The 12,910-nt window shown below is 34.9% G+C and overlaps 1 protein-coding gene and 1 long non-coding RNA gene across 2 annotated transcripts; one reads left to right on the top strand and one right to left on the bottom strand.

Moving 5' to 3' along the window:
- Positions 1-1,603: 1,603 nt before the first annotated feature.
- Positions 1,604-3,923, bottom strand: LOC137821499 (uncharacterized). Its single transcript, XR_011082819.2, has 3 exons — positions 3,786-3,923; positions 3,151-3,512; positions 1,604-2,658 (listed from the first exon to the last, which is right to left on the bottom strand). It is a non-coding gene; the product is annotated as an uncharacterized LOC137821499 (long non-coding RNA).
- A 1,230-nt stretch (positions 3,924-5,153) lies between these two features.
- On the top strand, positions 5,154-5,792 carry LOC137822377 (uncharacterized). Its single transcript, XM_068627263.2, has 2 exons — positions 5,154-5,306; positions 5,379-5,792. The coding sequence occupies exons 1-2, from the start codon at positions 5,154-5,156 to the stop codon at positions 5,790-5,792; spliced, it is 567 nt and encodes a 188-aa protein (XP_068483364.2).
- The last annotated feature ends 7,118 nt before the right edge of the window (positions 5,793-12,910 follow it).

The following is a 12,910-nucleotide window of genomic DNA, read 5'->3' as shown; positions in this document are numbered from 1 at the left end:
ATATCATGTCATAGTTTTATTAGATTTTCATTAATTATTTTAAACAAAATTTACTAACAAAGGCTTGCATAATTAGAAATGGATAACTAAATTATTTAACTACAATATAAAAATATTCAATTTTTCATTATGTAGTGAAAACTAAAAGAATTATTAAACCTATTATGATGTTAAGATGATTATATTCTGGACCATACAACATAAAATTTTACAACGACTTTGAAGGTGTAAATAAACTGAGTAGAGATTGATAATATAAATAAAAACAGTAGCCTGTTAATTTAGTCTTTAAAATATTAATATATTTCCTATTTAACCGTTTTAAGTATTAAAAACTAATAAATAATTCCTAATGTTAAAATACATCCATCTCATTAATCCTTCTGATTATTTAAATGGTTTCAAAGTGGATTAATGTCACAATGGCATGTCCATGCGACATAATCCACGTAATTTTCATAATATATAATTCAACAACAAATCTTTTCCTTAATTTGTTACTCCAAATTTCATGGTGTGTTTACCAACTAAAATATTTTTGTTAGAACATTAGAAGCTCAGATAATTTTGATAATTTATTTTATAAATTTCATTATAAGCTTATAAAGTCATAGTTCTTATTTTTAAGATTTAAGCAATAATTATACTAGACTAAAACACAAATAAAAATTAACTTAAAAAAGAGTATGAAGAATGTTGTGTAGTTTTATATTTAATATATTTTTAACCCTAATGAACATCCTCTTCAATATAGTAGTTATATGTTCTAAGAATAACAATACACTTCCTCTTAAGTCATTCACTATAAGAAAAAATGATTTTAATAGGAGTTTAATTTTACATTAACAAGGATTAAAACCTCTGTTAAGTCATTTATCTAGAGTTCCAATTTTCTCTACTAAACCATTTTTCAAGAACATGTTTGTCGAGTTTTTTTTGAATCCTAGGAAACGTCTTTCAAAACCTCCGTTAAATACCATGAGTCGTAAAATATCAATATCATGGGATTCAAAAACTTCAGTAAAATACCATGGATTTTAGGACCTCCGTAAAATATCATGGGTTTCAAAAACTCCATAAAATATCATGGGTTTCAAAAACTCCATAAAATATCATGGATTTCGAAACCTTCATGAAATATCATAGGTTTCAAAACCTCAGTAAAATACCATGGGTTTAAAAATCCTCATAAAATACTATGGGTTTCAAAATCTCCGTAAAATATCATAGGTTTCAAAACTTTCGTAAAATATCATGAGTTTCAAAACCCCCCATAAAATATCATAGGTTCTGAATTAAAAACATTTGATTTTACTCAATAATTAAATAATTAATTGAAACATTTGATTTCCAAACAAAGTAATTTTTTCATAATTAAAAATACTATTCAATAAACATTGTTCAAAAAGAATATAATTAAATAAACTAACCAATTTTACAACTTATCATAAACACTTAAATTCTAATGTCTTTTATATCTTTATCATTCATAAATCACACCAACATCACAATCTCAATAACTTTCTTAAGTTCATATAAAATTATTAGCTAGTTATATTTATTCTAAATACTTAAAAGATTTAAAAGAATTGGTGGACAATTGGACATCGAAACAGTACAGATTATCATGATAGTGATATTTCTTGTAGTACATACAAACAATATGCCAAATTATATTTAAGCTGTAAAAACTGTTCAATACACATTAATATTACACAAAAAGAAGAAACTTCAAGAAGAATCATCTTAACAGCTTGGGTATCTAATAGCATATGCAGAAATCAATTCATTAGTTTATTAACATCATAATTTGGGTTAGAAGAGCTCCTAGGAAACATAGATTAATATCATTAGAAAAAATTAATGAAATATCAATAATACAGTTAAAGAAAGGACAAGTCAGGCTCACAACCCAAAGAAGCAAGAGCAGTATGAAAAGAAAAAAATATTGAATATAAATTAAATTTTTTGTGTTAGCTTTAACGCATCTATAATAACCAATATTATTTTATTAACAAGAATAAGCAAAGACTTTTGTTACTACATCAAATATTTTACACTAATCATTAAACAAAATATATTAGAATTATTCCGTTATTTTAATATATGAATTTCATGATAATTGTTATTTAAGATATTAATATATTTCTTATTTTTATGGTTTTTTTTATCTTTGATAAGAAATCTGGTTTAAGGAACTTTTTATTTTAGTAAGACCATATATCTAAATAGGATTTATCTTAGGGTTTTATTCATATATGGTTTATTATATTTGGGTGAAAAAATACCTTGTAGGTGTATTATGCAATTCAGCCATTATCACATCCTTCATTCAGAGAATATATGAAAACTTTAGTTAATGGACCACGCAAAAGAACAATCTAAGGTATTAAAAAGGGGCTTTCGTTCCTTTTCTTTAATTTTAATTTAATTCCTTTTCATAACCTATGACATGTTAACAATTTTAACATTGTTAAAAAGGAAGCGAGTAAAGAAAATGAAAACCAATCAATAACCAAGTTAGGTGTTTGATTACTTCTATTCTCGTCATGCACAGTGTTCAATCCAAGTTCCAAGTTAGGACTGACCTGATTCGCGAATGAATGATGGTGAAGGATGGGTGCACCATGTGCAGAAACGAGCAGCAGTGGGGAGTACCTACAATGATGTTTCATTGCTTGAGTTAGCATTGTGCACTAGGAGATGGTGTTTTGGGAGTAGTTACGAAAAAATATCTCTCTACTTATGTTGACAGTGACACAGGCTTATCCATGTCTAGGTTCATAGTCAAATCCTTTTCTTGTGACTGTGGGATAAGAGAGTAAGTTAACTTCCCTCCTAAATGCTGGAGGAATGTCTTATACTCAGTATATATTATGTTTGAACTTTGAATTTTCAATTGCTAAATCAAGCTCCTCAATTCACGTTGGCACTCAAATTTGCAGCATCGTTTCGCACTAAACAGTGGCAGCAGTAAAAATCAGCTCTCCACCGAAATCAAAGAATTGGTAAAAAAAACTACTCTGATTTGGTAAAAAAAGAAGCACCTTACAAAATGAAAATTGCAATAGCATAAACGCACTGTTCTTAGTTGATATCGTGAAATCGGAAAATCGCGGAAAGGAAAGCTTTGTTGCAACAAGTCGTTACCGAAAATTGTTCTGCATTTGAGAAGACAAAGTTATCTCGTCGTAAAATCGTCGGTGAGAAAAACCACACCGCATCGTTCCTCCGATTACACTTCGCCAACTTGCTCCAAGAAAACGAAACAACGGTGACTCACGCACGGAAAACGCCAAGAGTAGAGGTCCACAAATGATCCAGTCACCTATCTCGCCACTGAACACCGTACAGAAACAGATTTAGGTCGTCGGAAAACGCTAACCTCTTTGTAATTCGCGAGAAAAAAAACTGATGTCGTTTCTCCAATTGATCTTCTCTAAACTCGGTCCACTGTTTCGTCGGGAAACGCCACTACGTGCGCGTTTCTCACAGGACTGATTCAGATTGCACTAGCAAAAGAAGAACAATGAACAATGCAAAGGAAGAATAATGAATTCCAGAAAAACTAAAAGAAAACACACAGATTGCTATTGTCACTGTCAAAATTCTATTTCTCTCCTTATATCTCAACAATTTACAAAAACTATCCTACATTATTGTTCACGCCTCTGAGTTTCGTTTTTCACCACGAAAATTTTCAAACATTTGGAAAAATTTGCGAAAATGAATTTTCAAGAAACCTAACTCTAGGAAAAGTGAAAGAGTAAAGTAAAAAGGAGCACCTTCATCCTGTACGTGGTGGAGCAGCAGATGGAGAATGGCTTTTGTGACTTCTTTGATGGAAGTGTGGTGGTTCACCATACCAACATAGATGTCGTGAGTCTGTAGTGGAAAAAGGAGGGAAACGGAGGGTACAGAGTAAGATCAAAAAATTAATTATATCTATTTAAAGAGATTTGAGAAAACCTCAGAATATTATATCATTTAGAATAACGATTTGGAAGTAAATTTTAATTTTTAAATTATGTAATTTAAAAGTTAATATTACATTTTAAATAATATAATCTAAAAAAATATTTTATTAAAAAAATAACTTTTTAATCACACAATCCATAGATTTTTAGATTCAAAAGTAATTTTTGAATTACATAATTTAAAAGTTATATTTTAAATAAAAAAAAGTTCAGATTATCAAATCTAAAACACAAGGCAGAAATTATTTTTAACATAAAATTTCTTTATATTAAATAATATAGAAGTCATTTTTTATACTTAAAAAGTCTTTTAATTTAAATAATTCAAAAAGTAACTTCTAAATTATATAACCTATAAGAAATAAAATTTGGACATTCTTCCATGAGTTCATGACAAAACTCATGAACAAGGAGATGATGGTAACAAGAGGGAAGTGACGAGGGTAAGAAGATAACAGCAAAAGGATAATCTAGAAAAGAAAAATATAGAAAGAAATGATGGGAGTACAAAACAAAATAGTTATGGTTTCCTAGCCAAGGCTAGGAAAGGGTGAGGGTGAAGGAAACACATGTGTTTTAGCTTTGCATTTCTATTTAGACAATTACTTCCAGCACTCTATCATTTGCTTTTTGCACTCGACGAAGTTTTCAAAATCTAACTATGCTCTTGTTTTCTTTAATTTGAAAAGTTGTGAATGTTTATTTTGAAAAGCTGTGAAGGGTGCGGAGAAAGTTGGTTTTCTTCTTTGGTGGTGCTTTGAAATGCATAGGAGGTGGATTTACGGTGGTGGTGGACGGGGTCGTTTGCACTTTGACATTGTTGTGAGGTAAGAACATATTTAAGCCTTTTTATCGCATTTTGTTCGAGCTCATGTAATGACGGATACCGATATCCGGAAGTCTTCTTTTAACCTTACGGATGTAAGCGTCCGTAAGTCAGTAACATTTTCTGCACCATATCACTGCATTACGGATATAATTATCCGAAATTTCTTTTTGTATTATGGATTTAAATATTCGTAGTTGTATTTTGAATTATGGATATCCATATCCGTAGTTGTATTTTGAATTATGGATATTCATATCCGTAGTTGTTTTTTGAATTATGGATATCCATATCCAGAATAGTTTACTATTTTCCACAAGCTAAGTAAAAAAAAATTTCCAACATTGTGAATGGATACACAGGACTCATACATGGGAATTTCAGGAGAGATTGATGTATGGGATGGATTAGACGATGTTGATATGGAACAGTCAATAACTTACAATGCGTTAGATAATGAAGATATGACACATAAGTGTAGTGAGGCATTTACTACAAATGAGGTAATGTAAATGTTGGGGTTTTGAATGTTATTGTTTATGAATGATTTTAAAATTTGGCATATGTTATTGTAGGTATTTTGTGATCGAGATGAGCTGTTAGAGTGGGCGAGAAGTGTTGGTTATAGTTATGGATTTGTTATTGTTATATTAAGGTCGGATACATGGACGAATCAACGAGGAAGGATGACATTCGTATTATTAGGTTGTGAGAGAGGAGGTAAATACAGGTGGTATAAAAAGGACGTAGATATAAGTGGAACGGGAAGTAGGAAGTGTGAGTGTCCTTTCAGATTGCGAGGCAAACCAATCAAAGGTGGTCAAGAGTGGCTGGTTGAATTAATTTGTGGATCTCACAATCATGATTTGGCAGAGACAATGGTAGGTCATCCGTATGCTGGAAGGTTAAATGTAGAGGAAAAGGTTATGGTGGAGGATATGACTAAAACTTCAGTGAAGGCAAGAAATATTTTACTAACAATGAAATAGAGAAATGAGAAGAATGTGACGACAATAAAGCAAGTTTATAATGCAATGTGTATTCACTAAAGATCACAACGAGGTCACAGAACAGAAATGCAACAGTTCATGTTGTTTCTGGAGCGAGACATGTACGTGCATTGGTGTAGGTGTGAAGAGGTGTCAAATGTTGTGCAAGATATATTTTGGACACACCCAGATTCAGTAAAGCTAGTGAACTCATTTAATATTGTCATATTGATGGATAGTACATACAAAACTGTTAGAAAAGATGGCTTTAAACTAGAGGGGGGGTGAATGGTTTAAAGGGGTTTTCGCAAACTTTTCAAAGCTAGAATGAACTTATTTCATAAACCAATTGATTCAGCAATTCAGTTAGCCAAAACAGCAAGCAAAACTGTAATACCAGGAAAAACAATCGGTTGTTTCTTCGAAACAATCGGTTGTTTATACCAGCAAACAACAAACAAACTGAATTTAAAGAGTTAGGGATAGAAAGATTGTACACAGTTGTTTATATTGGTTCACTCAAAACTAGAGCTACATCCAGTCTTCTCAGAAACCCTGAGGATATCCACTAAGCAATCACACCTTGATCACTTACACCACAACCAAGAGAATGACCTTGAACACCTCAAGAAACACACTCTCCTTGGCCAACACTAAGATTGTTGATCTTGAACACCTCAAGAACACACAGCCAATCTCAGCAACACACACAAACAAATTGTTCAGCAGTTTACAAAGATTACACTTGTTACAGATGAAAATCTGAAATCAATACAAGCAGAATCCTATTCAGCACCTTGATCAATCTCTCAACTCTTTAGCAATCTCAGAACTCTTTTTAAAAACTCTCTTAGATTAAAAACTTTGTTTCAAGATTCTTAATATATCAAAACTGTTTTTCAGAATATATCTAAGAATATAGTTTGTTATCAAATCTTAACAAACTCTTAATTGCATTTAAAATTGATTGGTCAAAGCATTTAATGACTGGAGCGTATTCAGTTAAAGCATTTAAAGCTCAGTCAAAGAAAACAGTTTTTCTGTTATGGTTTTAAAACAAACAATCGATTGTTTCCTCGAATCAATCGGTTGTTTTGTTACTTAACAAAATCACCATTTCAAAAACAGTTTTCAAACTTTCTCAAAACACCTAAGTGTAAACAATTGGTTGTTTCGACAAAACAATCGGTTGTTTCAACTTAGTTTGAAAATCATTTTGCTTTGATAAAATTGAGATGCTAATTGCTTTGAGATTTAATCTAAGTGTTGATTACAACATTGAACTACCCCAGAACAAAGCTAAAACCAGCACAGCAGCATCAAGCAAAGCAGAGGCTTCATCATCCTTCAAAGGATTTGGATTCTTCAAAGCATTGAACACCACTTGGTTCAACAAAAATGAACTAGTATAGGATGCCTTTACTTGAGGTTGTTGGGATTACATCAACTGGTTTGACTTTTTCCATTGCATTTTGTTTACTAGCGGCAGAAAAGGAAAACAATTTTTTGTGGGCCCTTGATAGACTTAAAGGATTGTTTTTTAGAATTGATTCATACCCTAGGGTGGTAGTATGTGATAGAGATATTGCCTTAATGAATGTAGTGAGAATCGTGTTTCTTGAAGCTTATAATTTGCTATGTTGATTTCACATTGATAAAAATGTGAAAGCAAAATGTAAAATGTTGGTGCATCCAAGGGAGGCTTGGGATCAAGTTATGCAAGCTTGGGGACTTGTGGATTGTGATATTGTTGAGGCCTTTGAAGATCGTGTCAACGCTCTTCAAGTTGTCTGTTCTCCATGGCCTATATTTGTTGATTATGTGATGGATACATGGTTACGTCCACACAAAGAAAAATTTGTGAAAGCATGGATAGATAAGGTAATGCACTTAGGAAACACAACAAGTAACAAGGTTAAGGCGGCACACTGGAGCCTAAAGAGAATTCTTCAAAAATCTATGGGGGATTTATGTTTCTGTTGGGATTCGATCAATAAGATGATTATTTTACAACATAATGCAATCAAAGCTTCATTTCAAAAGAGTCTTCATGTGGTGAGACATCGGTTTAAGGTTACAACTTACAAAAAATTGTTAGGTTTTGTGTCAAAATATGCTTTGAACCTTATTTCCGAAGAGCTTGATAGAGTCAAATTAGTGGGGTTTGATAAAAGTCAGTGTGGATGTACTCTTACATGTACTCATGGTCTTCCGTGTGCGTGTCAATTGGATTCATTTGGTGTGGGTAGCATACCACTTAAATCAGTACATGTCATGTGGACTCGATTAAGCTTTGAAGATATTGCAGGTGAACAATGTTCATCTGAGTTGTCAATTGACAAAGAGTTTGAGGTGATCGCGAAGCGGTTCAAAGAGTTGGATGTTGCAGGTAAGGTTAACATTAAAACTAAATTGCAAGAGATAGCCTTTCCAAAGAAGACATCTATTAACGCACCACATGCTAAGGTGAAAACAAAAGGTGCTATAAAGATGGCTCGTCCTACGAAATTCATGAAATCAACTAAGTGAATGCCTTCTTATTTTGAACATGTGGATTTCTTACACTCGCAAGAGGATAGTTGTTCGACTAAAAAATCTATGGAAGGACACTTACCACAAATTCTACCACCAAAATTCATTCCTTTCATTTGTACTTTGCATTTCACCATTTAACTTTGTTTCTCAATTGAATTTGCAGGCAGGAACATATAAGTGGATGACAATTCCAGACATGGGATACGTTATTGCTAATCAGTACGATGTTATTTTGGTTTCATTGTCCACGATACAATCATTGACTATTTTTTTGTTAAGAACTCAATCACCAAGTAACTTCACTCAACATTGAATCATAGCAATTGGACACGTCCATGGAAATCATTTTGTCCAGGTATACCCAAAATATATTAAAATGTAAAGTCACTAATAGTGTTAACTTAAAACTTATATTTATTACTTTTATAGGTGAAGTTGAAAGCTGGTTATCCTATTCCACCTACAGATATATTGTGGGCATCACATTGTTATCCTACAGCCCAATCTTGGTCAACATACTACACTAGCCGGATGCAAGTTTACACACAAATAATGTCCATTAGACGATATTTCTAACCTTAAACATTTGCAATAAGGTGTCGTCAGCATATTGTAACATATTTACTTTCCAAATGAGGTTTAGGGTTTAGTGGCTAATGAGGTGTTGGAAGAATATAAAAGGAAAAGGAAGAGTTGTGTTTTCTTCAAAGTTGACTACGAGAAGGCATATGACTCGGTAAGTTGGGATTTTCTTTATTATATGCTTGAAAGGCTGGGCTTTTGTGTCCAATGGATTTGCTGGATAAAAGGTTGCCTAGAATCTGCTTCAGTCTCTGTGCTTGTGAACGGTAGCCCAACTAGGGAGTTTATTCCTAGGAAGGGACTTCGTCAAAGCGACCCGCTTGCCCCATTTCTTTTTCTTATAGTTGCGGAAGGATTGACTGGGGTTTCTAGGATGACAGAAGAGAAGAGTTTGATTGACAGTTTGGTGGTTGGCAAGGCTAATGTGAAAGTAAATATGTTACAATATGCTGACGACACCTTATTCTTTTGTGAAGCTAATACAAAAAGTGTATTCAATATTAAAGCGATTCTACTTTGCTTCGAGCTCGCCTCTGGGCTTAAGGTGAATTTTTTGAAAAGTAGAATTGGCGGGTTGGGGTTGAGTCAGAGCTTGCTTCAACATTTTGCGGCTATTCTTAATTGTAAAGTGATGGTGACCCCGTTTGTTTATTTAGGATTGCCGGTAGGAGGAAGTCACAAGCGTGGTGCTTTTTGGAGCGAGGTGTTAGAGAGAGTTCAGGGTAAACTTTCAAGGTGGAGAGGTAGGTGTTTATCTTTGGCTGGGAGGATTTGTTTGATAAAGTCTGTTCTGTCCTCAATTCCGCTATTTTTTATGTCACTATTCAAGTTACCGTCTGTGGTGGCAGAGAAGCTAGTATGGCTACAAAGGAATTTCCTTTGGGGGTGGGGTTCTGATGGTAGGAAGATCGCTTGGGTCTCCTGGAAAAAAGTTTGTGAGCCTCGTGATTATGGGGGTCTTGGTGTTATTGACCTTAGGAAGTTTAATCTGGCTTTGTTAGGTAAGTGGATTTGGAGGTTGGGTACGGATAAAGGAGGTTTGTGGAAAGAAATCCTTGTTTCTAAATATGGTGGTTGGAGAAATTTGAGAGAGGTGGGTAAAATCAGAAAGGGTTCCCTTTGGTGGAAAGATTTGATGGAGGTGTGGGCTTCGGAGGGTTGGGGAAGAAGTTTTGAAGATGGTTTTCAGTGGGATGTTGGTGATGGGAAGGGTATCTCTTTCTGGGAGGACAGTTGGCTGAGTTGTGGAGCTTTGAAGGTCGTTTTCCCGAGACTGTTTTCCCTTAGTTTGGCTAAAGATGCAAAGGTGGCTGAGCTTGGGAATTGGATTGATGGTGTTTGGGTGTGGCACTTTGTTTGGCGTAGATCCTTTTTCGAATGGGAGAAGCCTCTGGAGGAGCAGTTGGTTCAGCTGTTGCAAGGGGCAAAGTTGGAACTGGGGAAGGAAGATTGTTGGTTTTGGAAGGCTGGGGGGTTCAAAACTTTTACGGTTAACTCAGCCTATGTTCAAGTTAGGAAGGATACAGTTGGGGAGGTCCCTCCAGTTTACAGTAAGTTGTGGAGGTGCAAAGCCTTGCCTTCTGCTTTGTTCACAGCTTGGAGGGTGATAGAGAATAAGGTTGCTACTAGGGTAAATCTAGAAAGACGCGGGGTGGTGATTGAGAATCCTTTGTGTTGTCTGTGTAGGATGGTGGAAGAGTCGTCCAGTCATCTGTTTTCCGTTTGCGATTTCGCTTGGCGTGTTTGGTGTCTTTGTTTTAAGTGGCTAGGCGTATCCTTCGTTATTCATAAGGATCCTTTGGCAAACTTTCTACAGTTCAGGTTAAGTCAGGCTTCAGATTCGGTTAATGACGTTTGGGGTGCAATTTGGGTTGGAGTTGTGAGTGGTATTTGGAATCATAGGAATTGTGTGTCCTTTGATAGGGGGTGGTAGATGCGCTCGAAGTATTCGCCTTGGTACAGGTAAATGTTTGGTCGTGGATTTACGCAAAGTCTCATTGTGCTTCCTTCGGGTACTCTAATTGGGTTTTGAACCCAGTGGATTGTATGAGGATGATAATTTAATGTTTTCCTATAGTTAGTTTGGTTGTTCCTTAGATAATCAGGTAGGCGTTTCGTGGTAGGAGTATGGTAAGGTGTTTTGCTCTTCATGTATAAGGGTTGAACCACCCCTGAAGTGGTTCCCATTTATTTATTTTTTATTGCCGATCAAAAAAAAATACGTTAATAAAGTTACAAGCATACCAGAGCAGAGCAGGATGTGACTCCTCAAGATGTGCTCCGTGGCCACGTGCATATGAGGGTACCAGTAAAGGACGCTCATTATCCTCCGCATGAATCACATATGGATGTGATACAGATCTAAACCAAGACATATACTCTTCAACGCAAACGTCAAGATAAGGTGCTTTGGCCATATCATTTATGACATAACATAATGTAACCATCGACGGTCCATTTCATTTGTATACGGTTCACCATGTCTAAGTACAGATGGATTGTGAGGGATGATCTGTGTATATCCATACTAATGCAGAACACATTCTAGCATGTGCAATTGTGTCCAATTTCCAAGCCTCAAATAACGAAATCCACTCGAATGGACGTTCTTCCCTGTGCTTGTCATATGGACAAAACCGAATTGAAGCTGGTGTCAATGCATCTAATTGTGATCAACAACAATTGAAGTACCTTTTCCTGCATCGTACATCCTACATCAAGGTTGGTCTTCAGAATACAGTGGTTGCATACGTCTCATCCCTATAGACGGAAAGTGCTAATAAATTTACCCCTGCAACAATGTCGTATAACCAGCTAGTTGCTTAGTGTTTGCATAACTACAATCTCCTAGTTGCTCATACATGTGAGTTAATGCAGCTCTCGCCCAAGAATATCCTCCTGCCAACCTCAAATCAACAAAAAATTCAAGATAATTAATTACTTATCAAACCATCCCATATCTGTCTGGCTACATGATGTTCATAATTAATTAGTAACGACTTATCCATTGGCCCTCCTGGATAACCTTCATCATCAATTTCAAGTTTTTCTCCTTCAATATAATCTTCAAAGTGTTCATTTGAAACCGAAGTACTAGGACCACTCGGTCTTCTTCTCACCGATGCAGTTGGTCGCACACGATCCAAATTAGAACTTCCTCCACCTCTAGTCCTCACCATCTCACTTTTCATAAAAATAACATTCAATCCAAAATTACAATGGACCACGAATAGTATAAAAGAACAATTCAAAAATAACATATTGTTGCGCTAACTACCTAAGACAAATACGAATATTAATATTCGAAAAATTCACACAACTTATGGACGAAGTCATCCGCACAACAATTACACATACTGGATAAAAATATCTGCAAGTCAAATATGACTTCCGCACAAAAATATCCGGAAGGCACACACACTATGATTACGCATAAATTTATCCGCAAGGCAAACTACAAATCCGAATAAAAATATCCGAAAATCACTTACCTTGTCTTCTCCGACGTTCGCTTCAGGGTTCCTCTCCGTTCAAGGGCTCCTTCGCCGTGACAGTTGCTGCTCTGCCGCCGAAATGGAATGGAACGAAGGTGGTTGACGGTTGCGTTGTGGTTCCTGTGAAAACGAAGAGGAAGACAGTACAGATCACTCACGGTTGTGGGTTGGGTGCAGATGACTCCGAGCGATTCAAGGTTGGGTGCAGGTCTCTAATTGCATTGGGTGCACATGACCTAATCTAAAATTCATTAAGGACACTTTTATCTTTCAAGTCTACAATCGGGTACCTGTTTGAATTGATAAGGTGCATGGAGAATGTGCCTTCTATTTAAGCTTGTTAGAAAAATACAAAGTACTTATACTTATTGTAACTTATTATAATAAAATAGACGTGGTAATAGAATATAGTAGGTTACTTCAACCTCTTTTAATGAATTCATTATAATATTTTAGAAAAACACTTGTGCTTGAGCTAACATGTATTTATATTTTTATTATATTAAA

Source organism: Phaseolus vulgaris, chromosome 9 (genome assembly GCF_051622355.1).
Source record: "Phaseolus vulgaris cultivar YP4 chromosome 9, ASM5162235v1, whole genome shotgun sequence".
Classification (NCBI taxonomy): Eukaryota; Viridiplantae; Streptophyta; class Magnoliopsida; order Fabales; family Fabaceae; genus Phaseolus; species Phaseolus vulgaris.
This window is presented reverse-complemented; position numbering and strand designations above follow the sequence as displayed.